Source organism: Anoplolepis gracilipes, chromosome 11 (genome assembly GCF_047496725.1).
Source record: "Anoplolepis gracilipes chromosome 11, ASM4749672v1, whole genome shotgun sequence".
NCBI classification, from domain to species: Eukaryota; Metazoa; Arthropoda; class Insecta; order Hymenoptera; family Formicidae; genus Anoplolepis; species Anoplolepis gracilipes.
In genome coordinates, this window is record NC_132980.1 from 8,634,491 (window position 1) to 8,661,138 (window position 26,648).

Genomic DNA, 26,648 nt, shown 5'->3' on the forward strand with positions numbered 1-26,648 from the left:
TAAATATGTTTGTACATTTTGTCTTGTTTCCCTAAACCGTCTAAATATACGAGAAAAATTAAGAGTATCTGAAGGATCTTCGGTAGACAGGCTTCATTAAATTCAGAGCACATTATTAAGTCCAGCATATTTATAATCAATCGGACAAAGATATCTGTAGGTCATATGGATGAACTCATCCAGCCTTTTGAGGTCGCACTAGACCTTGTAGCGAGTACTCTCGTGTAATTCAAAGTTTTACAAAGATCGAAGGTCAACTCATCCTTCCTATTTTTTGTCATCGCCGTCGGATGTCAGACGACGACATCGACGTTTCTCGACTGAAATGCCTCGCCCGGATGAAAAGAGTCGTAGTCTGTCGTACGAATGAAAGGGTTGGCGCAAAAGTTGAGGTTGTAAGGAGGCATAACGGGGGACGGGAGGGGTGAACAAGAGGGAGAGCGAGAACGCCAACGACCGCTACAAACGGGACGTAAGTGACAAGTTGAGGGATTGCTGCGCCTACGTGGGCGCATTGTGTGCAATCGTCATTCGCGAACGCGTTCCTCCCCTTCCCCTCCCCTTCATCCCTCGAAGATTTCCAACTCGTGAATGCGCGGAAATATTGTCGATCGCATTATTCCTAACGTTATCTCGCGCCACGCTCGCGCTATTCAAAACGTCGCGCGGAATTCAGATTGAAGAACGAGATCGCGAGGAAAGAGAGAGAAAGAAAAGGAGAAACGTTCCGACTTTCATCAACGCGCGTGCGAGCCCTCTTGGAATGAACGATGTGACCGCGAGTAATTGAACAGCGTGATAACAAACGTCGGGGGACGAAGAAATTTGTTTCTTTCCGGCGCGGGGAGAAAAAGAGACAGCGCGAGACGAGAGAAGAGGAACATATTCAAGCGGAACGCGCGACAGAAAGATCCATTACGAAATCCGAACAATTTACAACGCGCATCAAAACTCAGAAACAAAGTTTACGCTGCCAACATCCGTGGAATCGGCGAACATTGGCGGACTTCCAAATCCCACTGTTCTACTAGTTGACTATCGCTCCGTGTTCCTCGCGGAATCCACGCTTGTTTGATTACTTTCCAAGTTCATTTTTCAGAATTGCGATGCGCAAGTGACTCCCCAAGGCAGGAATTCTAATTGACTCAATTACGAGAACTTTTTAGAATTGCAACGATATGTAATGCTATTTTGATTTCGTTTTTATCGTTTTAAATTCTTCTATCATTCTATCAGAAAAATTTTCATTATCGTTATCAGTACTATCTGTTAGCTAACATAGATATAAGAAAGATGTTACATAATTCAAATATGGATTATTTTATTATAAATATAATACTAATAATAATAAAATAATAATAGTTAATAATTATTATTATACCTTTTTTATTATATTTTTATATGTGATATAAATTATTTTTTTTTTAATTTCTTTTTTTTCTCTCTTTCTAAAATTATCTTATGACTATTAATAGTGGATAAAGATTTATGAAATTTAAGATTACGTAAAATTTAACCGAACTCCGTCTTTTTCCATATTAAAAAAAAAAACGGATTATGAGAATTAAATTTAAAAAAAAATTTCAACAGCTTTATGTATAGTATTACATAATCGTTTATAAGGTCGTTGCCTCATATTCTGTTGTCATTAGATTCTCGAGTTACATGTACTTTCGAGAATTGGAATTAATCTGCCAATTAGCGAAGCATGTTCACTGATTGACGTGTATCTTACCGCCGTCGCATAAGTGTGGGCGTTACTACGGTGCATATAACCAGAATCATCAGAGAAACGCATCCTTGATTGGTAACGATCCAAAATCGGCAATTACGACACGAATTTGACGCATAGGTACAACACGCGTATAGGCTACAGGCACGTCAAATTTCGATGTAACACGCGCCCGAGATGTCACTGCGCTATTATCGAGCCGGTTTCCGGTGCGGTGGAGAACCAACCAGATTCCGACGCGGCTGGATGAGGCGGCAAAATACGTCAGATAGAAGGAGGCACGAAATTGCACGTCTGCCAACAAGAGCCGACCATTAGCGGTCTTCCGCCTACTACGAAGACGCTGACGGAAAGTCTGGCAGCTAACAATGAATGAGAGTCTCCAGGATGGCGCACGAACTATTCGATCTAATTAGTGCTTTGGATCACTGCCTAGACGTGGTCGAAAGTCTGAAGATTGTCATCGCGTTACCTATAATTCCGTAATCAAGCTATTGCAAACTTGAAAAGGCTGATCACTGATATATAAAACTTTAGAAAAGTTGTCTTGTACTGAAAAAGTTTTTCTGAGACATGAAATTCTCGACGAAAGGATGATACTTTAATGCCATATAACGAGATGAAAATTCTCACGCATAATTTTTCTTTCGATTTTCTTATTAAATTTGAATTTCAATTTTCATCTTTAATGTCGATATGAAGTAGAGAAAAAAAGATTAAGGCTTATAGAAATAATTACAGCTTATTCTCTTTATAGACAAGATTGGATTTAACAGAGATAAATTAGAACATTGCTAATTTTCTTTCATCAATTAATTAAAAAATAATGTGTTTAAGAAAAAGAGAGTTTCTATTTATGGCTAACAAATAATCCATCTTCATAGAAAGCATCGAGAGAATTATCAGCAAGTTACTTTTTTTTGTAGCCAATTAAATCACCTTCTCTGTTCATTGTAAAAAGATACCTCCCTCCTCTAAAAATGAGTTACTTTTATCTTCCTTACCAAAATTTAATAAAACGGATTTGTGCCCTTCTCCCGCGCGGCGAATCCTTCATCCCCTTTCGCATTTCGTGGAACGGGAAACTTCTTTCATTTTAAGTATGTCGGTTTGCGCCATTCGCGCTAGTTTCGTGGCGTCCTTTCGAGGACAATCGATCGCCCAATGTAATTACAGGTGGCGTGCTACGCCGTTGAGGGTGCTACTGTGACCACGTGGTACTCATTTCGCTGCGCGTTTTAGAAGAACGAGAGCAAAGTTCCACGGAACGTAGCGGCATTTCGGGCGACGACGGAAAAAAGAAAAAAAAGAAAAACGGACAGGGAGGGGTGAGAGGGAGGGGAAGGGGGCCACAAAAAGAGTCTCTCGAAATTTCGCGCCATATGCTCCATGGTACTTCTAGACTACTAACCCGGCCGCACTCTGAGAAACATTCGCCACCCCCTAGCCGTCTTACCCTCCCTCCCTCCCTTCCACCCTTCTGCTTTTCGCGTTGCAGCCGTGAAGAAATTCAAATTTACGCACCGACTGCCCCGGGTGTGTTTTTCGAACTTATGAAAAATGAGTCTGGCCAAGCGAGGCCTTCTCCTCTTCCTTTTCTTTCCTCTCGCGGTTTTCCACCTCCTCCCCCCCCCCTCCCCTCTTCACCCTTCGCCACCTGCTTTTTCGCCTGGAGCTTGGGTTTTCTAAACCCTCCTTAAGCTATGCTATCGCCGCTGAAGCACGAAAGTTTATTGCCGGTCGTGTCGAAGAGTTAAAACGCCTTCGGACCATTTGGACAGACACTAAACTTAACTCTCTTATATGTGTCGCGTTTAATTTTTATCTCCTCGGGTAATTTCGCGGTTAATTGTAACAAAAATATCAGCTCGATAAATTGTCCATTATGTTGCTACTAAAAGCTGCGCTCTTTTTAGTTTTATTACATAATTTTTATTGTTTTAATAGTACAAAAAAGAAGATAGTGTATTGTGAACAATAAAGAGTTGAATTATATTTTGCGAGACGTTTAATGAAATAATTATACTTGTCCTCCGCACAGTTAATGCAATTTTAGATTTATACAAAATCTGATACGCAATCTTTTCATTTTATCTTTTTCTCATTTGATATCAAATGCGATATTCAACATATTTGTCTTAATTAATTGACACTGATTTATTTCTAAGCACGGATTAAATTCCCATAAAAATTTACACATAACTTTTGGCATCTCTATTTAAAAGAATTTTGATAAATTCTTATCAAATAATTAAGAATGCCTACTTTTGATTACCTACTTTTCGCGTACATATAGAAAAAATATTTAATAATGTTACTTTTATAAATATTTTATTCAATTTGAGAGTTATAAATTAATATATTTGTTAGAATATATTTAAAAAATTAAAATTTCGTAAAACTGAAATAAAGAAATATTTATAATTGATTAATAAGAAAGAAGACTTGAGTCTATTATGATAAAATAAGAGAAGACGAAATATAAGAAAACATATTTCTTTGACTTCTCTTCCTCCCCCTTCCCTCCCTCTCTCTCTCTCTCTCTCTCTCTCTCTCTCTCTCTCTCTCTCTCTCTTTTTCTCTTTCTAAGAAACACTTTAAAGACACAACAGCTTTCAAAAGAAAATCGATATAACTTCTTTTTTATCTCCCCAGCTGTTACTCTTTTCTCCATCTTAAAAGTTTCGCGATTGGCGAGCGGAAGCAAACAGCATTGTTGGTCGGCTGGCGAGCTTCCGGATTTAATATAAATATACGTAAAGTTACTAACTCAAAACGAGAATAACTTGAACATAAAAGATTTAAAAAAGTTTACTCGGATAAATATCATTCCATCATAAAAAGAGAGATCATTTATTTTATAGGCAATTAGAAATTAAATATTGTACAATTATCCAAAATAAATTGTAAAAATGATAATTTTCCACAAGCAATTGAATAATTTCAATAAAATAAATTCTTTTTCTTTTTATTTATAGTTGTTAATACGTATCATTAGCCCAATTTCTCTTTTCCAAATTACATAAAAATAATCCAATTAATTGAGTTGTTACTCATCAATAATAAAGATTCGAAAATATACAAATATCTTCATAAGATGGACTTTCGAAACAGACAAAAAAAAAATATTTAAAGTATCTCTTTAAATCTTTAAAAGGAAAAAGAGAACAGTTGTATGTCAGTTGTGTAACAGGTTTTAAAAATATGACAGATAAATTAGTAAAAAATTTATATGCAAAAAATATTTAATCTTTAAAAATATTGTAAATTTAATTTAATTTTTAACTTAATATAGAGTTAAGTTAGGTCACGGTAGAACGCGGTACTATGACACTGCAGTATCGCACGTTTCGTAGTAAGAACGTGAAATATAGGTCATATGCATCGTGCCACCGTGTCTCCCGAGGTTATGCGTCATAATTCATCGCCATCAGGTCGCACGAACGCGCAAAAAATACACACGTGAAAACGTGAACCGAGAGACTCCCGCCGGATACGACGATTCTTTTGTTATAGTCAAACCTTGACAGTCACGTGCGGCAACGCAATTCTTTCAAAATTTTTTAAAACTTTAACAGTAAAAATCAATTACTCCCTTCTGCTTTCTTCCTGTTATTGTTATTTTATGGGACATGCATTATTCTGTCGATGCTCGAATTATCAATAATCAAGTCTTTCAAATTGTTCATCTAGACGTGACGTATCGCATCGAAGGTAATCTTCCTGGCGGTAAAACTATAGAAGTTGCATTCTTAGAAAATGCAACCACCGAGTGTTGTAATATCTTGCGTTGCATTACCCGCTGCTTGTATTCAAATTCTCGCGTTACGCCTTTCCGACCGTGTTTTTCGGACTTAATGCAAGCGCGGCTGACTGTTTTTGCTCGAATGTACATACAAATGCGAGACGCGAACGCGAAACAAACGTGTTTCTTCGCTCGCGCGCTAGTTCCGCCAGACGGTATGTCAAGGAATTCAATAAAAGAGAACCTGGAAAATTACAAGGCCCTCTTACAGTGCGTCGCTATCCTCTCGTCGTTCCTTTTCCCGTTTTCTCCTCACTCCATTCAGGACTGGAGGAGGATTCTTCTCGGACAAAATTCCAACGACTCTGGCCATTACCGCTGGAGATTATCCGTTCTCTTCCCTCGCATTTTTCGCCTGCCGCGAGCGAGAGAAGCGAGGAGAGCGGAAAAGAGTGTTGTCGCGTGGTTGTCCTGCGGAAGATAACTTGCGTTGACCCGGACCTTTACGATCGTTTCGAGCCTTAACGAGGTTAATCGCGGACCCCTGAAAAACGAACCCGCAAGTCAGCAACTGACCGAGAAAGCGTGCACTTTGAACGCAACCGCGAAAAGTCATATTTGCTTCCGGCGTTCCTCGCTTTGGCTTCTGTCACAGCCACTCGGCGTGTTCACCGTGGTAGATACGAGCGTCTGATATTTGTTAGAACGGATGAAAAGGTCATTCCAGTCAGCAACGAACAACAACGAACCCAGCTTTGTTATTTGACGGAAAAGCCGGAGATATTTTTATTTCCAGTCATATATATTTTTCAGTTTCTTGAAAATAACAGACGTCTTTTGTATTTTATATAATTATTATAAGCGTTAATATTATTTTAATTAAATTATATTAATTATATTTATATTTTAATTTTAATTTATATTTTAATTTTACTTTACACATGCATTTTTTATTGAAAATTTATATTACATTTGGAAAAATTCAGACTGCTCCCTTAATATAATCCGGTTTAGACTGTTCGCTACTCATTCACGTTCTGTGTAATTATGCTCACGTAAATCGTGAATAATATCGTACACGTTTAGCTCGCAATTTTATAGCCGTCTACTAAATAACGTAACGCGCGGCAATAATAAATTCTTATAATCGTAACTCGTAATTAAAATCTTGTTACATGTGTAGTGCTGTGCAGCAAGAAACAAAGGTAGGTAGGTACTTGGGCGAAATTTGGGACGGAGAGATGTAGAGCTCGTGTTAAACGTGGCAAATAACATGGAGAGGAGATGCAAATTATTCGCGGTACTCTGAGAAGCGCGTCTTTTGACGCATTACCGTTGTATGTGTTGAATTAACGAAGGAAAAAAAAAAAAAAAAAAAAAAAAAAAAGGCGAAGAGATCTCAGAAAAATGCTTCTCTCTTTTGATGCTTCCGCAAGCTCGTTCTTGAAATTCGTTTCGAAATTCCTCGTTTGCAGGGGCTCGCAAAAATTGCCTGTTAGTTTCTTCCGCAAATTTACGATTCTCGTTATTAAACGAAGGTCGGTCATCGTCCGACGTCAACGGAGCGATTCTCTAAAGCGGCCCTTTAACTTTTCCGACATAGCATGGAGTTCTACTACTTTCCGCGTTGCTTTGCGCATACGTCAAAACTGTCGTTATTTCGAGAAAGAAAAAAGAGAGGGAAAAGGATGTGGAAGAATTTACGCGATTATCACTAATTCGACAGCACGGATGCGGTCCCTTTTTGTCGTTCACAATTTTTGTAACGCGCGGGAATAATCAGTAGCCCGATTCTATCAAGTTCCACGCCGAACTTTAATCAATTTGATCCAGACAACGAGCACGTAGTTTCTCTACGTGGCTCGTACATCAGATGGATACAGGATGTTCCAAGTAATAGTCTGCTGCAGCAAATTCTCAAAGGAACAGACAACTTGTAATCGCATAAAAACACTCATGCAGTTTGAAATCAAATTGAGTATAATTTTTGAATTATATTTATATTTGTCATTTTCTATCGCTTTCGTATTTTATTCTGTATTTTTCTTGCAAACTATATTTTTCTTTCCTTTTCTATTAAAATATTCAGATAGAAATATCAATAACCGTTATAAATTATTGCTTACAAAATGATAGAAATATTATACATTATAATATAACATATGTATTTTTATATATTTTCTCTCTCATATTTTTAAAAAATTGCTTTAAAAATTAGAAGATGGTATTAAAACGCTAGTATTCCAAATTTTCTTCCCTCGATTTTATATTAATAAAGTTTTTTAATTCTTTAATTCTTTATTTTCAAGTATGATTTTCTATTTTTAAACAAAAGAAAATCAACAATATCACACGATGTTAGAATTAGATCAAACGTATATAACTCGTAAACGTATGTTCCCAAGATACATAAAATTCTTGAAAATAAATGTATACGCATTTTTCATGTAAAGAGTACAGTTCGCATTTACTCATTCTATATTATGTTCCGTACATGTCTTTGGCAAGATGAAAATTGAACGATGTACAAGATAGAGTTAACTCTATCGCTGCGCGTCTACAAGAATTCAAATTACTTCATCAAACGCCACGGCGTGGCGGCGGCAGTTACTGAAGCTACCTGTACCCGGCGGATGTGATCGTGTAATCCGGCACTTGTATGCGGTGCATGTTCGCGCGCGAGTGAATGATCGCGCGCGTGTTTAGCCTCGTGCGTGTACGGCGGAAGCTGCGAGTGTTGGTGCATAGTACAACCTATATGCTTCGCGATGTACGACACGTTCTAATGTGAATGTGTATGTACACGTAGCGAATGCACATGCCGTTTATGAGCGAGTATCTGCATGTATGTGTGTGTGTGTATGTGTGTGCAGATACATCTGGCTATATCTGTGATTTAAAAATATAATATATTCACGGTTGACCGCTGTTGTACACCGTTTAACTATTCGACCATGTATAATATATAGTCTCCCGTAAAGCTCTCTACTCTTTCGCTTCCCTTTCTTGCCCTCTCGCTTTCCTCTTCACTCTCTTTCTCTCTCTCTCTTTCGCCTCTTTATTTCATATTTCTCTCCGTTGCCGACTCCCAAACCCCGCGTGCGTGTACTTGTGTTTTCTGGAAATTTTTTTTTTCCTTTTAAACCACTGTATCTTTTCGCTCTCTCTCTCTCTCTCTCTCTCTCTCTCTCTCTCTCTCTCTCTCTCTCTCGCTTTTAAACCGCGTCAAAGGGAGTTTTTAACTGCGGCACTTTCGACCGGGTTGTGCGTGTAATACACGTAAATACACCTAATTTGTCACTACTCTTGTGCACCGACAAAAGTCGTGCCTCTGTCTCTCCTACTCGCGTCTCGGGAAAATTTATTTCTCATTGTTAGAAAATTAACCATCTCCTTGCGAAACATTCTTATTATAGTGAATTGATACAAGAGGAGAATGTGCAAAACTGACATTTCGTTTTCATAAGATGTGAAAATCACTACATCTTTTTTTATCGATTCCATCAAAATCTTGTTTGCATAAATAATAAAGTCATTTTTTTTCAAAATTAACACACGTCACTTCTTTTAGGATCAGAGAGAGATGATTAAGTTTTTCGATTATCGAATTTGCAATTAACCCATTCAAATTACGTGAAATATTACCTCTTTGCATAAATAAGTAATGGACAAGCTTTTGAAGTTCACCTGCCTCGGGCGGACACGCGAAATCTCGATTGCGTTTCGTGACGTAGCTCGTCGAAGGTTAAAACAGAATCTTACGTCGGATCTCTCGATTATGCTATATTGTCGAAACTTCGCGAGGTGTACTTTGTATTCGTGCAACTTTCAATAGCAAGCGGAATTTTTTTACAACGATAAAAATATGAGCGATCGCTATCTCGTCATTGTATGCTTTACTAACGTCGATCAAAAATTTTACGGAGAGAAAACATATCTGTCGACGTGTATATTATTTCCTCATTATACGTTTCACTATACATTTTCCTCAGTATAACATGTATATATTCTTCCTTCTTTTTTCGCTTTTCTCAAATATAACATTTTTCTTCTATTTTATTTTATAATAAAATACATACTTGCATATATTATATATATTAAACAATCCTTTTAAGAGCAAGATACGTAAAATGTAGTAAACATATTATTAAGTGTATGCGAGCAAAAAATTCAAACATAGTTTCAGGCAGAATTAATTCACTTCAACCCATTAACTTCACATTCAGGTTCATTGCATTATGGTCTATGTTATTTATTTACCAGGCAGGAAGTTCATTGGTAACCTGGCTGGGCAATGTTGCGGCGGAAGAAGACGAGCCGGAGAAACGCCTGGCGTGCTGGTGGCTTAATTGCTCGGGGATTCCAGCTCGTTATGGCCGGTGTCTCAGGTACGCTTACATAATCCGTTACAGCGGTTTCGCTAACCCAGTTCGCGACTCTAGCTCGCCCGGCCATTTACTACGCGGAATCGAAATTTCTATTCGCCGTTGGAATCTTAAGATGGTCGGTCGTGGCTTTTCTCGTCGTTTAGTCGACGTAATTTACTCTGTCTTTCCATCAGCAGCGGGGATCAAAGATTATACGCATTTCGCACGTTATTAAATACTTAGCTAAGCATCGAGCGAACGTTGTTACGTAATCTATATAACCAATCTGTGGTTATGATTTATTTTAAAAAAGCATAAATATATTATTGCATCAAAGCAATTATTGTGCGTTACAATAAAAATTATTTTAATATTTTTCAGAAAATAATACAATTCACTTTTCCAATTTTGATTAACGCAGGGCTAATTTTATCACTTCGTTCCCAATTTCAGGTTTTTCAGGTTATTAAAATATTTATTGAAAAATAAATTAAGATTTTATACAATTCTATATAAAAATACACTGCCAAAATATTATAATATTATTGTATTCATTTATAACATTTTATATCTTATAAAAGTCTATTTCGAATATCGCTCTTTCCTTTTCTAATCTATCGAATTTTCTCATCGTTTAACAGTTTATATCGTTAGCGTTTATCCGACTCTCGATTCGTGATACTATTCGCTGCTACCCTCTCCCATAAGTTTCTAGTACCCCGTGGAAATTTCTCGATGTGCGCCACCGGCAAGTCTATCTTCGGGGTGTAATTCGCGAACGTCAACGGAATACCAATGTCGTCGTCGTCGTTCTCTATCGTCATCTTCGTCGTTCTCCATTCTCCCCGTGAGTGGTCATAAAAGTTTAGAGGAGAACCCGTTTGGAGTACGAAGAAAGAGAAAGAAAGATAGAAGGAGAAAGATGGAATGAGAATCTTGCAAAGTAAGAAAAAAAGATGAATAGCTCGTAGACGATCTACTTTATTGCGGCATTGGACATTATGTAGCTTATGAAGGTGAGATGGCAGAGCTTTAGTCCGGGAGAGAAAAAGAGAAAGAGAGAGGAAGATACAGAGCTTTCGTCCGTGAATGAATGATCAATCGTTCCGTATATTGACTGGTATGGCGAGTGGGCCGAAATGAATTTTTATACACTGATCACTCGCCATTCATTCACTGTTGAATAATAAAGCGGAGCAAATTCACCGAGAGCATATATAGAATTAATTGATTAAGCATCAGAAAACCAGTTGTTATTGTTGGCATTTTTGTATTGTACTAAATCTACTCTGGTTTTGATAAAAAATGAAAAAAAAAAAAAAAGAAAAAAGAAAAAAACGTTATATTATATTCCAAAAATGTGTTTTATGACTGCAATTCAATAATAAATTTTGATATAGTGAATATTTCTTTCCCTCGTAAATGTGTTTATAACGAATTCGCTTTATGAATGCGACTTTGCATTAATTCTACTACGTTCGAAATTCCCTTGCATTTTACATACATTTTAGAGATGATATCTTGTCTTGCACTAAGGTTATTGTTTATATATATTATCGCGATATTACGCCGCGTCATTGTTTATGCGATTGCGATTGCAATCTTTAATACGAAACTCCAGAGGCTGCTTCTTTTTACATTTGAATTGTAAATTTCGTACGCCGCGTGCGTGGAATGATAAATACTATCCTTCGTTCTCGTACCGGGTTCCCCAGAGATCCGTACGTGACTCAGTCTGGAGAATAGCTCTTTGCTTCTTGCGAAGCGGCGGATTGAGCTTTTCGATGCTTTTTCCCATCCCAAAAAGGATAACCACGAGAGATAACTGCGAACGAGCAGTGAATTAAATCGAAGTCAATATTTCCCTTGAATTATGAAAGAACCACCAGAAAGATACACTCTTGTGGGTGGGTAAGATGATAGATAAGCAAGTCAAGTCGAACGCATCATTCTTTAATTTAAAAAAATAATTCATCCCCTGTAAGCTTTGTTGAATTTATTATAATAAATTTTAGGCAATCTCAAACAGATATACTTTCGTCAAGCAAATCGTCAAGCAATTTTGACGCTTTGTTAAAAAATAATGATGTAAATGGATATGAATTATAATTAAGATACAGAATAATTAAATGTATTATTTGTGTTTCTAAACATATTCTAATGCACAAAATTAAAATCTATATATTGTTTATATATTGTTAGAGAAAAAAATCACGAAAATATCAATTATATTATTCGTTAACATTCACCAATTAAAATTATTCTGTTTGATTTTTATACGTGTTCTCGTATTTCGAATATTACAGCTCATTAATTATCGTCATAATGATCTGGAAATGTAATAAGCCTGATGACATTAATTTTCCGGCGATAAATTATATTTTATCTCGAAATCGCAAATAAACCTTTCCACCGACATTCTTATCGCCGATAGGTTGCTATCTTATAACATATTAACATCGTCATCATTACACCGACAACATATTTTGTTATCGGCGGCCAATTCATTTCCGAGCATAGCCGAGCATATCTTTCTTGGTCCTCGAATGAGGATTGCAGTTATCCGTTCCATGCGAATCGGCAAATCGAGGGATGAAGTAGGAAAAGAAGGATCTAAGAAGACAGAGCAAGCCAGTTGGAAGAAGTGGGAGGACGAACGACCAGTGGATCAAACCGAATCCAATAACTCCCGTGGGATTACAACTCTGGCCCACGGGGAACCGATCGTATCCCAAAGAAATGGCGGGTACGAGACGTGAGATAGAAAGAGCAGAGACATTCGCGAGGAAGGGAGGGAGGAAGGAGGAAAAAAGGGGGAGGGTAAGTTTAGAAAGGTGGATCGTCCGAAAGAGAAAAGTAGAGAGGTTGGCAGCTTTCTTCTTCGCGGTACAACAACGGAGACGACGATATTTTGTCGAGCTCGACCGGAATGTACAGAACGGTGCGGGCTGCATTTGTATCAGCCAAATATAACGGGTGAACCGGGCAGAAGGGAACGCTCAGCCCGCGTAGCGGAAGAGGGATAACGGGAGAGGAAGAGAGAAAGAGAGAGAGAGAGAGAAACAGAATTTCGCGAGCTGGATATGTTACTCGGACACGTAGCCAATATTAATCCACGGCGGTCGCAATAATTGCTGCCGCTTTTTATATATCGGACACGATTGCCCCCTCGAGCAATCGGGTGGCGCGGGACAAACGGCGGCGAGCGGTCGAGCCAACCGCCTCCGCTAAATGATAAGAAAATACGCTGTTCAATCACGAGCTTGTCAGGTTCAACGGGGTTTCCGTGACGCGCCTCGCAAAACGTTCCCCGGCAAATTGAATTTCTCGAGGCACTTCGCGGCGAATCGCCCAAACCCCGAACACGCGAGCAACGTACAACGACTTAGCCGATTTCAGCCGAGCAACGGTAGCCTCCTACGATAGAACGATGTAACTTATAAGTCGTTCGCGGGATTTTGACAAATCGTCCAAGACCGACCAGTTCCCGATTTTCTCCGCTCTACCTTTTCCTCTCCCCCCCCCCTTCTTTCTTCCGCTTTTCCTCTTTTCTTTTTTTTTTTTTTTTTTTTTTTTTCTCCCAGCCCACATCCCGTCACTTCGTTCCTTCTTTCCCAGCTGCCTTTCCAGTGTCGGTGCACTAAATCCTCGTGCCACGCCGCGCGAAAACTTTTTCCCCGCCGAAGTTGGAGTTTTCTCGGGGTTTATCGGCGCGGTGCGGGTAGTTTTTACTTGGCAACTCCTTTTTTTTTTTTCTTCTCCTCCCTCTCCCACCTTCCTCATCCGCAATCCGATCCCTTTTTCGTTCCTCTCCCCGCTCCCGGTGTGATTCGCTTCGTGGATCGTCTTTACGTGGATCGGATAAAACCCAACGGCCATGCAAATCAAGCATAACGAGCGGCTGCGTCGTGTTGCTCGCCCGATCGGCCGAGAGAGCTTCGCGATCGATACGATATCGCAAGAGAATATCCTGGTTTCTCGTACGACGATAAGGTTTAGCCACAGTTATGTTAATCCGATAGCTTATCAATTGCTTCATTAATATCCTATCTATAACTTGATAATATAGCTCTCATAGTTAATTGCGCGCGACCGTCCGAATCTTCGATTAAAGATAATGTCGTAAATAAATTTTATATCAAACAAGTAGAAATCACGATCGTGCTTAATGCTAAATGTATGTGGTAATACGTTTATCATGTTTGACTTTTATCACTGATTCAGAGAGTACATCTTTTACAAATAATAGATAATAAATAATAATAATTTATCACAAGTCACAAGCGCTTTCCACAGGAAAGCTCGGTAAAATTCTACGTCGAGACAATTTCGACACGGGATCACAGAAGAAAGATCGCAATATATTTACGTTGAAACGTTAAAAGGGGCATCGTAGCGTTTCAGTAACACGAGACTGAACTTTGTTGACGAGACAAATGGAAAAATACAAGTTACATCGAATGAAAAAGAATTGTACTCACTGACTAAGGTGAGGAAGGGCATACTGTGCTGCAGAAAATGGGGCGGGCTGCATGCTTCTTCCGGTCTAGATACTGCACTTCCCGTCTGCAGCTCGATCACGTGGCCGTCTCTTCGGTAGAATGTCATGCACATAAAACCGCTCCGACTGAAAAAAGGAGGAACGCGAAATTTTATAAAGGTCGGAAGAGCGACATATTCCATCGCTTTAATCGTATTCGTTATTCGAACAAACAGCCGATATATATATGTGCTCAGAAATTCCCTCTCATTGTTAGAGACAGTTGCAATTTTTTACGGTTTTAATTCAACAGCTTCTGTAACGCACACTTTTTATACGACGAATATTTCGAAGATTACGTAATATATAATAATTTTGAATATTTATAAATATAGAAAACATGTTTTTTTGTCTTTCTACTTAAAAAATCTAAATATGAATCAATTGTCAATAAACTATAATATTATATAATACAGTACATATCGTATAAATGAGATGGGAGAACAATCTTACCAGCCAACAGTGAAGTGTGCTACCAACATTGTCATCGTCATGGTCTGTGCGCCGTTCGACTGCTTTATGCTGTTGCAGAGAATCTTCACATCCTGATCCTCCGGTCCGGGCACGTATTGTAAGTCCATGAACCCGCTCTCAACGTTCGACGAAGTCGCGTTTGGCCGAGCAACGTGCAAGGAGGCGTTTCGAGGATGAAACGTGTAAGATCTGCCAAGGTCCAGAGTGTGCCAAGTCAGTCCGCCGCTCGAGTGTCCGGTCAGCCAATTCGGGAACCGACATTCGCCCGGAGACGAGACTAAAATCATAAACACATTATTGTATTAACGATGCGCGAATCTAATTAAATATGGGAAACTGAAACAGACTTCTTGAAATATTTTGATATAAAACGCTTATTATTCTTGATAAGATTTACGAGCATGTATATGAAAAGAGAAATAAATTCTAGGATCAAATATATCTATCTATAACATAATCTACCTTTTATATATATTTTTATCTATCTTTTTTATCTATCTTACATATATATAAAAGATAGATTATAAAATAGATTACATAATATCTATATATATAATTTATATACGTATATATTTTTATTGGTATTTTATCGACAATATTCTTCTATACTTAAACGTGCGAAATGTTCAGAGGAAAATTGCAATTAGATTTTCTTTAATTGGCGACCGAGCTCTCGCGATTTCTCCTTTGGAACCTCTCTTCGCAACCTCAACTGTCGTAAAACGAATGATTCTCCAGGTCACCGTTACTCTGGTCCCGTCACATTCACGAGTTTGTTGCCCGTAAATGCCGCGGGATCGACGATAGCGACATACGTGGTGGTTACATCGTAACGGCTGGGCGATACGGTACTCAAAAATTCCACGGCCGTCCACCGTAAAGTCCTTGGTATCGCGCGAAATGACAGTCGATAAAGCGACGCGACCTCGATACTCGATATAGACAGAATCGCGAAATACTCGCCCCCGCAATGCAGCCCCAATCCCCAGTCTCTCCGAGCCTCTCCCAGCCTCTTCCCTTCCGTTTCGCTTTCATCCCTTTCGCGATGCACTATGCGACCAATGCACTCTCCCGAGTCATACCAGCTCGCCGCGCCGGGACGTTCCACTTCCGGTCGCGGCATGTAAAATCGGAGTGTCAGAAGAGCGTGGGTTCGATCCACGTCGAGTGTTGAGTGTTATGTATATCGATGGCAAGAGGATACAGTCGAGGGCGGAAGGTCGACCGAACGGGTTAACCGAGCGCGCGCGGCTGCTTTTATGGTGCATAAAGGCATCGTTGTACGCCGCGTGGCAAAAAGAATGAAAATAATTCAACTATCCGCCCCGATAAGTTCGTACAACGCGATACAACACGACCGAGATATAAATTTTGCGATTGTAAAGGTCAAACCGAGTCTTTTTACTAGTTCCTTCAAACAGGAACAACGTCGTTATTTCGTAGCCCACACGTGACTTTTTTATCACGTTACATTAAAATTAATTAGACTTATGAATGTACGGTTTACTATCAATATGCGTAGATTGCGCCGATTTGTACTCTTCTTTTTATTTTATTCGTGGATATTCGTATATATGATTGGTTTGATTTTTTTTTTCATCGAATATGAATTATTGTCTTGTATGTAATTTTTATTTAGAAACGTATGTGTAACGTGACATGAAATTTGCAAATAAAACCGCGTAAAAAAAATACACAAAAGGTACGCATATTACGTAACATCGCGTGTACCGGTGACCTAAATTTTCTTGGTGAACCGGCATCATTTAAATTTCCATTAAATGATGATTATGCTACAAATACAAACAAGCATATTGTTCCAGTTTCCTTCTTTTTACATTAATTGCAGAAAGCAATATAAAATATAAACGGTACATCTCTTTGACAATCGTGATACGGCAAAACTTGTGACGCAATAATAATGCTCTACATTCGCGTTATTATTTTTGCGTTTTAGAAGCTTGCTTTTTTTGTAGCGATGTTATCCATTTTCAACTAACTCGTTTTTCCACAAAATCGCGGGAGTGGTACACAATTTTGCGATTTTCATATCGAATGTGTTCGACCGATTTACAGTCTACGAGCGTAATTGTTTAAAAGGCCACGTCGCGGCGATGTTACAATCATTTAATACTGTTTTTCTAAAAATTAAGTTTCTAAAATTGGCACGTTGAAATACGCCGGCGTATCGGAAAGTTTCGCATTCCGTTGAACGAATTTACCTGCTTCGAGTCAAACTATGCGAAATTTTGTGGGAATTACAAGTAATTGTAATGCAGATAACGCGACGGTAATTCGGTGAAATGCGTGTGATGTCATGATTATGAATTTATATAGGAATTAATAATTGAGTGGACATATATGCGTACGCACGTGCGGAGAATTATGTCGATTCCGACATGTGCACGAATATTACATTTATATCCGTTACTGGCAATCGAGTTTGACAAACGTTCGACGTTTGTATTATCCGCAATATTCTTTGCAAGTGTAACCAAATTGGGTTAAAGCAATCCGACTGCGTTGATAATCCGGAATAGAACAGTGCACGGATATAAATTGCATAATTGTAAAACGAATGGATAACACGTGTCTTTCGATCTGCTCCCCTGACCTTTTTGGAATTTTTTACGCTGTTAACATTTACATCTCGGAGAAGCATCTATACTCATTTCCCTTTTAATGATTTTTTTATTTGTGTAGATATTTTTTTTAAATCTATATTCCAATCTATTTCAAAAAGTAGCAAAAATATCCCAGATATTTCACCGTCATTGCTATTCCATTCTTTGTCCTGGTTTTTTCCAATATTTCCATCTCGTATAATTAACTTACAATGACTACAAAATCATACAGTTATTTTAATATTTGCCTAATCGTCTAATTTACCTTTTATCTCAACGATTATTATCCTCTTGCTAATTATTCATTGTTAATAAAAAACGAGAAAGTCAATATATACTTTCGATTCTCTTTAACTTTTAACTCCGCTGTTAAACTCCGATTAGCGAGAAAGCTTTGAAAAATCATTAAGATTATTTTCTCTCCATAACAATTCGAAATAATATTGTTCTCGAAATTTTACGGTCGAGTAATTGGTATAATTTGTCCTTTCGTTTGTCCAACTGTTTGACTCGCTCACCAACTGTACATTTCGAGCGAGAAAGCTCGCGATGCAACCTCGCAGTTTTCCCTAGATATTTACTTTGGCGAGGTAGATGCCGAGCTAATTGAACAAACTTCGGATCTCGACTGCAAGGCTGCGGTTAATAGGGGCTCGCACGAGTACCGGAAGATGAGGGCGTGATATACCTACCTATCTACCTACGCAAAGTGAGACAAAAGGAAGTGAGACTAGCTAAGGTCCAAACGATAAAACGGGAAAGGAAGATTTGATGTTAATACATTTTTCCGCTCCCCTTCGCTCTTCCACCTTTACTTCGCGCGCTTTTTCCTAGAACACGGATTGTAATATTAACAATGGCGAAGCTTACAACAAGCATCCTCCAAGACTTGTCTCTGTATCTCCGATTCTTAAGCTCCTCTCTTTTTTCCTCGCTCGTTTTCCATCTTCTTTTCTTCAGCGAGTTTTATGCGCGTGTCGGTGACTCCCACTCGACTTAAAACGATTTGCCGAAGGAAGTGGCAATTGGAGAGGCGCGCGATGAGCGCACTGCAAAGAGGGGGAGGATGAATGCGCCGAAGGAGAAGATCGTGAAAATCCACCGGAGTGAAATCCGTTAACGAAGTTTGTCGTGAAACTGTGCAGAGCAAGATACGGGTTTGCAAACTCGAGAGACGGTACGGCAGTAAGAGACACAGACGTCAAGCTCCAGAGGGAAGGTGGGGGGGAGGGGGAGGGGGAGGGGGAGGAGGTTAAGATGGAAGAAAGAGAATACGAGCGCGGAAAAGTCGTGTAAATATTCCCTTTTTATTCGCAGAGCGAAGCCGGCGCGCGTTTAAGATTCGTTCGATTAACGCGTGCTTGCGAAAAATGTAGTTTTGTCTCACTGAGAACAATTTGTTCCGGACACATATATACACAGACTTAAGTCCGAAGAGAGTAAAGAATAGGTTTATTTTGCAATTTATCATGGTTGGTTCGTATTTAATCTCGTCTCATTCTATATTATTTTTTTCAAATTTTATTCGCGAATATTTAAGTAATAAATTATTGATAAAAAAAATAATAAATTATTATTCATACAATGTGATATAAAACTTTTCAGACGTAATTTAAAATCGAAAAAAAAAAGGACGGCAAGCTTTACGTCACAAGTGACACGTTTCGAATCAACATCATTATTTTACAAATTTCATTCGAATGATTCATACGACACAATATGTAATATAATAAGAAACTGGTTATGTCGCAAAGTCTGACGAGTTACCGCGGATAAAAAGTAGCACTGCTCGACCGTGTGCCGGATTTTAGCGATTAATCGTCCGATGTAAGCGACAATAGTAACGAATCATCCCTTTTATCACTGAAACTCTTTTATTTCTCGTTCGAATAATTTTGGCAAATATCGCGAAAACATCGCAGTCGTATATTACACCGGAATAGCTATCGTGATCTTTTCCGGATCCGAATAATGAAATTAAGAAAATACGGGAGATATTTACGGCTACGAAATAATATCCGTATATATACATTTGGGATTAAAAAGATTTCGGAACTGCGCGCCGCCAGCGCGAGCAGATAGCGCGAGTATTACGAGATGTTGTTTAATCCGACGTTATTTATTCTCCAGTGCAAGCTGAAAAGTTCGCGTTCTGAAAATCGGGGAAAAAACGCACGCGGCCGAAACGGGAGAGGTGGGTTACTTACGATCGACGCGTAGCTCCGTAGCGCTCCGATTAAAGCCCGCTTTCATTGCCCGGAGAATTTCATATCTTTCCTTTCGCGATGATATTTATCAAGCGTAATGCGCGAGCGTGAAGCCCCGGTAATTATATATGAATCCATTAACGGAGAGCGAAATGGGATTGCGAGCCGCGAGATGAAAAGCGAGTAAGACGGAAATGCGCACGCGGCGCAAAAGGGAGAGAAGAAGATAGGGCGCTCTTTCCGCTCGTTCCCCCTACGTTCCCCTCCCTCCCCGTCGCACTCTTTGCCAGACGTCGTGCAAACACGCCCTTCTTATTCATGGAATAAAAACCCCGTACGTTGATTAGCAATTCTTTAAAGTATACATTACCGCTACACCGCCGCATGACGTTGGCAGCATTTTACCTTCGTATTTTGTCAGTTATAATTTAATAATTGTTAAGTGTAGGTGTATGTGTGTTTTGTCGGCATTCCACTTAAGATGTTTTCCACGAGGAGTACGCGAATACGGCGTTATATAAACAGCATCAGAAATGTAACGTCGTCAGCGGACAAGCTATGCGTCTGCTCGTGCGAGTCATAAAAAATTTCAAAAATCCGGCCAGCTAGAAAATAACGATAAATTGAAACGTCCGTGGCCCGATGGGAATCCTCGTCAAGCACGTATTTACACTGTAATAATTAAAATCCACGAGAGCGGTACAAATGAAAAAATTTTAACGATGATGAATCGTACAACTAGAGATGGGAGACACGATCCGCTGATACGATTTATTACCACGCGATATCTCATGATAATTAAACATTTTTTAACTGCCATAACTTTTCCACCTGCTAAAAATATATATCTTGCGCCACGCGAAATCTTCAAACACGCAACCATTATTATTACTAATTATTAGCAACTGGAATTGCTATTTAATATAATATCATTCTTTGCGTATTCATCATTATCGATTCTCGTCTGATTTCATTGACGTGTCTAAATCGAATAAAACTTGTAAAACCTTTAACAAAATTCTTAATTATATATGTTTTCATTTTCCGCAGTCTCATATTGATATGCTAAATTATATATAGTTTTAACGAGGAGTCCAAATTAGAATAAAGATTTAAATAACTTATAAACAGGAAACGATAATTTCAAATTAATTTAGAATAGACTAATTGAATAAATAACAACTGGACATTTATTTTAATACATCAAATCGATTTCATTGAATCATGTATAAACGTGAGACTAACAAGCAAGTTAGTAATGTATAAATTAAGTATTAGGTAAAAAATAATTCACTATACATAGGTGTTTTAGTATTATAAATTAAAAGATCAATTTTATAACGTAAAAATAGCTCAATAATCACGTTGTACAGAAAAATGTGAATAAAATCTTCAGAGAGAAGAATTAAAATACAGATATATATATATATATAAATATATTATCGGATTTACCTTTCCTCAACGTCATCGTCCGGGAACCCTCCATGGGACTGAACAGACCGTTGCAGGTGGCGTCGCCGCTCTGTGCCACCCGGTATACCTCGGAGGAGCCCTCGGGCACTGGTCCGCCCGGCATAGCAACCTCATGATCCATGGCACCCATACCCATGGCGGCTCTGTTCAGGTTACCCTGCACCGCCGTCTGGCCGGCCTTCTCGTACACGAAGCATCGGTATCGATCCTCGTTGCTGGACGCGTGGCCGTGATGCAGGCGGCCGACCAAGTAGCGGCTGCTGCCCTCCTTCCAGGTGGCCAGGCATTCCAGCTCTTCCACTGAAACAGGCGAAAGAAATATGTCCATCTTGAAATCAGTGAGTACTAACAGCAGTTACGAGTGAGTGTCGGATTCGCAGAATTGCTCGTAGTAAATTCACCTAAGTGACGAGATAAATTTCAAATGCATTCCTGGCCGGTAATGTATTAGAACATCGCATGCAATCTGTACTTTACCGATATATATCGTAATAAGATTAACTCTTAAATACATTATTTTAATTTCTAGTGCGATTTTATATTTTATAAATATTGAATTTATTAAAAATTTATTAAAAATGAAATATATATATATATATATATATATATATATATATATATATTTTTTTTTTTTAATTTATTCAATATAATTTATAGCATAAAAAAAAAATTTAAATAATTCTTTGATTTTTATTTATAAATATAAATAATATCCAATTTTAATAAATTTTTAATGAAAATTATATATAAAAAATCATATATTATGTATTATATAAAATTTATATTTGCATTGCCACATATACCATGCATATGGTGTCTCGAAATTCTGTTGGATAATTTTAAATTAATTGTTTCTCTTATTTAATTATTCGACTAACCAGGATTCTTGGAATAACTGTTGAGAGAACTTTCTAATCTTTCTTAAATTCTCTACGAAAGTGCAGCGCGATATTGACAAAGTCTTTGCATGCAAAACTAACAGACTGTCAACGGCACTCAACTGGCATTAAGAGCGTTTAAATCTGTACATCGTGTGCTCTTAAAGCGTGCGCGAGCGCAGAAAGCGTGAGTCTAGCGTGTAAAGCATTTGAAACTTCGAAAGCGCATTTAGCGTTTCGAAGCGTGTTACAAGATAATGGTGAAGCACGGTTGTGGCCTGACACTGCGCGTTCCTATGTTTAAACTGTCTGGAGCAACAAAATTAAATGAATTTGAGTTTGACGCTCGGAGCGCTAAACGTGCTTTCGAAGTTTCAGGCGTTTTACACGCTAGACTCGCTTTCAGCGCAACTGTAGCTTTAGCTCGATATAAATCTCAAAGTTTTATTCTATAAGAACGAATCTCTCCGCGCAGTAAAACCATCTGGTAGACAAAGAATTGATGGAAAAGCTCTTAATGATGTTCACTTAACAGTAGTAGGTATTGTTTAAGAGAGCGATTCTCGAGAGCCTCTTTCAAAATGTATATTTTAGCTCTTTAAATCCTATGGGAATTTTTTTTAACATCTATGGTTATCGATAAAAAAATCGAGTAATGTTATCGTTGAATTCGTATCGTAATTGCTTTTATTGCTTTTATCGCTTGGTTCGGAAAAATAAATTCCACCACCTCTGTCGTATCGATAATATTAAAGTTAATATAGTTTTGCAGAAATTTTTTTAAAAATAAGAAAAATGGGTCATATAATGACTGACTTTTGTTAGTTTTTTACTTTCGAATCGCAAAATAACATTGGTTGCTCTGATAATGCCGGTAACCTGATAGTATTGATATAATACAATACCTCGCGGCTAAAGCTTAATGCTCGATTTGGCGGCAACTCTTTCAGCCATTATCAAGCATTCGCTAAAGCACCGCCTCGCAGAGAGGATTTCGATAGTACTCCTGCAAGCGCTATTGAAGAAACGGGCCAATGCAAACGTACGAGAAAAAGCGACGAACAAAAAAAAACGAGAGAAACGTGCGGGCGGTAGCGAACGTCCTGCAGCGATCGCAGACGGACGACCGCCATGTGATTTCCGCGCGAAAAACGCAATTGCGATTACTGACCATTGCCCGCAGGCCGTACTTCGATATCCATTTTCACTTCGCTGCTGGATTTTTATTCGCCGCGTGCAATTTTAATCAAAACACATCTACGGGTTCATGATAATCGATGAAAAAGTGGAACAAAAGAGATACATTGCATTTCCATAAAAGTTGAATAATATATAATCACTATAGATAAATATAGAGCAGACTCTCGTTGTTACTAATCTTAATGTTGCAATAATATAAATTCATTATGGAAGGCACTTTAATCAAATATTAAATCATATGTTGTAACTCTTTCAAAATTTAATTCAGAATTAATAAATTTTTTAGGCACTTTAAATTTTTATTTATCTATACATATAATTTATCTTATTTCCTTCAATTATTTCATTTTCATATAATTTAAAATTTGTTAAAATTGTTCTTTGACAAGAGCATCGAAAATGATAGAAACTGCGATAAAAAAAGTGATAGCAAAGGTTTCAAATTTTTAAAACGTATTTACACTTGAAAAGTTAAAAGCAGAATCTATGAGAGGAATTAAAAACAAGTAAAAGATTCAATTTATGTTCGGTTGAATTCTTGCTGATGCTTACAATTACTGGCTTTGATATTTTAGCCTTGATTATGTGCTGTGTTCGCTGTAATAAGAAAGAGTCTGTGTATATATATATATATATATACATATATGTATATCGAAATACATACATTAAAGAGAACGTGACTTTGACAAAATTCAAATAAGATTGTATCTTTATGTATTTGCTCTCTTTATATTCTCGATACAAGAGATCGAATCTACCGAGAATGTTAAAACTGTAAAGAGAAAGAGCAGTTGTTTCTTTGATAAAAGAAATTCAAAGGGGAAAAACAATTACGTTAAAAAAATTAAATTTTCAAGGAACCTCTATCTCTCTCTCTCTCTCTCTCTCTCTCTCTCTCTCTCTTTCTTTCTCTCTCTCTCTCTCTCTCTCCTTTTCCTTCGATACGAATTGTATAACAAATCTATTTTGCAAATTTTTGAAAATATTCTTCGCAATTCACATGTTACGTTCTACAGTGTAATATGCAAAATAATAAAAAAAAATTGGCTTCGATATAAAAGTCTTTTTTTTTTTTTTTTTTTTTTTCGAGATCCAGAGAATTTTACTTTATACGTGACACATATGGAGAACTATCTCGATATACAAATTCCCGTTAAGAAAACGCTGACCTATAAAATTCGTCAAAGGATCGGCGGTTGAAAGACATCCGATAGATCCGGAGCATGTAGGTTCCAAAGATATCGCCGGACGGCGGGCGTTTATTCGCCGCAAAAATGTTTCGAGCGCAGCGTCCGCCGGCCTGGCGTCGTAAAGACGCTTCCCAGAGCGCTCCTTAAAGCGCCATTGGGAGAGACCTCTCCTCCCTCCCTTCCTTTGCCATCCCCAAGGCATTCAACGACGGACGGAAAAGGTCGGTCGGAGGAAGACGGATGAACGCAGGAGAAGAAGAAGCGAGGAAAGAGACCTGACGGCGCGGGCGGGCGAGCGAGCGAGCGAGCGATCGACTACTCGCCGGCGAGAGCGGGAGCTTTCCGGAAGATTTCCGCGTGAAAAACGATACCGGGATTCTCTCCGGGCTGTCGCCGCTTTCCCGAGATCCTCGGCTTCCACGGCGACGAGACCGACAATTATCGGTTCGGTACCGAACTCTCGAGGCGTGGCCGGAAAGAACGCGTAAAGAGCGAGAGATATTATCGTCCAGAAGCTGCCGTAACTTCACTTTGGCCTTTCGTTCTTTCATCCCCTCTCTTTCTCTCTTTCTCTTTCCTTCTTTTCATCCTTTAGTCTTCCTCTCTAAGATCTAGAGCCCTGGAATAGAGGTGGTCGAAGCATGATTCTGGAAGCGCGTATCTAAATCACATATCTCGCGGGAGCGTGCAAAAGTCTGCCTTTCTCTTTTTCTGGGGACGACTACTCTTTCTTACGGCTCGCTCTTTTACCGCCACTACAAACGCGAGCGGCGCCTTTTTATCTCCTCCTTCGACCGCCGTGGAGTCGGTTTTTTGATCTCCAAGTAATTTGAGAGGTGCCGCTTGAAAAAAAAAAAAAGCCTTATTCCTCTGGACTTTACTCCAGGTGCTTTCCCTCTGTGCACCCTTGCCCTCGCTTTTCTCCGCATCGCTCGTCGCCGTCAAAGCGTCCAGGGAAAACTGCGATTTTTCGCTTTTTTGGACGCGAACACGATTCTTGCGCGAGTGAACCAACATTGAAAGGAAAATCGATAAATTAATTATAAGAAATAATATATATTATTGTATTTATAATGCTGAATTCTTTTTAGTAAAAAAAACGGAATAATTGCAATTAATTCTTCAAAATGGTTTTTAAACGACAGAATAAAATTACTTTTGACAACAATGTTATTTGCACAATATGCGAAAATTACAAGCTTTCAATAATTATGTGAGAGAAGGAGCATTTCTCTTTATATTTATTTAGATTTTTTTTTTTTTTTTTTTTTTTAATCAAATTGATTCAGTAGTGAACGAAGTGTTCGAGCGTTAGTTTAAATATTACGTGACACAAAATTCAGAAACACTTTTGGGCAATTTGAAATCGATTCTCTAATGTTTAAATCGCTATATCGAATTACGAAAATATTAAAATGCATATTTCGTCTATTTTATGCTGCGTTCGCTGATAACGATACATCACGCTATACCAGTAAATCGGTTTCTCAACAGGTTGTCGAAGTAGGAGAAATGAAAGGCGTTGATGATGTCCCCTTTCTCGCGTAAATGGTAGGATTCAGGATGAAAGGACCGCAATACCTGTGCGCCGATTTAATTCTAAAAAATCTGCCGCCTGACCGATTCGCAACTGCTTTTTTTTCTCCGCAAAGTGCTCGTTAAAGGCTACGATTCGCCGGTTAGATTTCGCCCGAAATCGTTTCCATTTTGATGAGTGTTTGAAAACGCGGGACCAAAGCGCATCGAAAATAAATCCGATCAAACGCGGCGAGAAAAATAGAAGAAAATGCAGGTATATAAAGCCGCACACGCTAGTCTGGTTCTTTCATTCACATCGTTCGCTGTATTTGTACGACGTGTATAGACTCTTATAATCCGTCACGTTATCAAAAATACATGTGCAGGTATTGAAAAAAATGCGTATATAGGAAAAGCAATAATTGTTAAAAAAAATTGCAGCAAACTTCCTTTTTCTTTTCTCTTTTTTAATTTTTTTTTTTTTTTTTTTTTTTGAATTCATTTATTTTGAATTCTGTTTCCTTCAAGAGACAATCGCACAAGAAGCACAATAATAATTTTATATTATGGAGGAAAAAATATTTGATATTTTGAAATTTTTTTCCATGATAAAACATGAAACTGTAAGTATAATTACGATATAATCAAACGAAATGATATACAGGTATGTTTGCAATTTTTTTAACATGGTGTATTTTCT

At 38.3% G+C, this 26,648-nt stretch overlaps 1 protein-coding gene across 6 annotated transcripts in view; it reads right to left on the bottom strand.

The window, feature by feature from the left end:
- The window catches only part of LOC140670956 (uncharacterized), a 251,243-nt gene that overhangs the window by 38,286 nt on the left and 186,309 nt on the right, over nt 1-26,648 (bottom strand). For all 6 annotated transcript variants that reach the window (XM_072901881.1, XM_072901877.1, XM_072901880.1 and 3 more), the window contains exons 7-9: nt 21,142-21,462; nt 14,838-15,135; nt 14,326-14,471 (exon numbers count right to left, since the gene is read on the bottom strand). In XM_072901881.1, the coding sequence (XP_072757982.1) occupies nt 14,326-14,471; nt 14,838-15,135; nt 21,142-21,462 (765 nt within the window). The remainder of the gene's footprint in view (nt 1-14,325; nt 14,472-14,837; nt 15,136-21,141; nt 21,463-26,648) is intronic.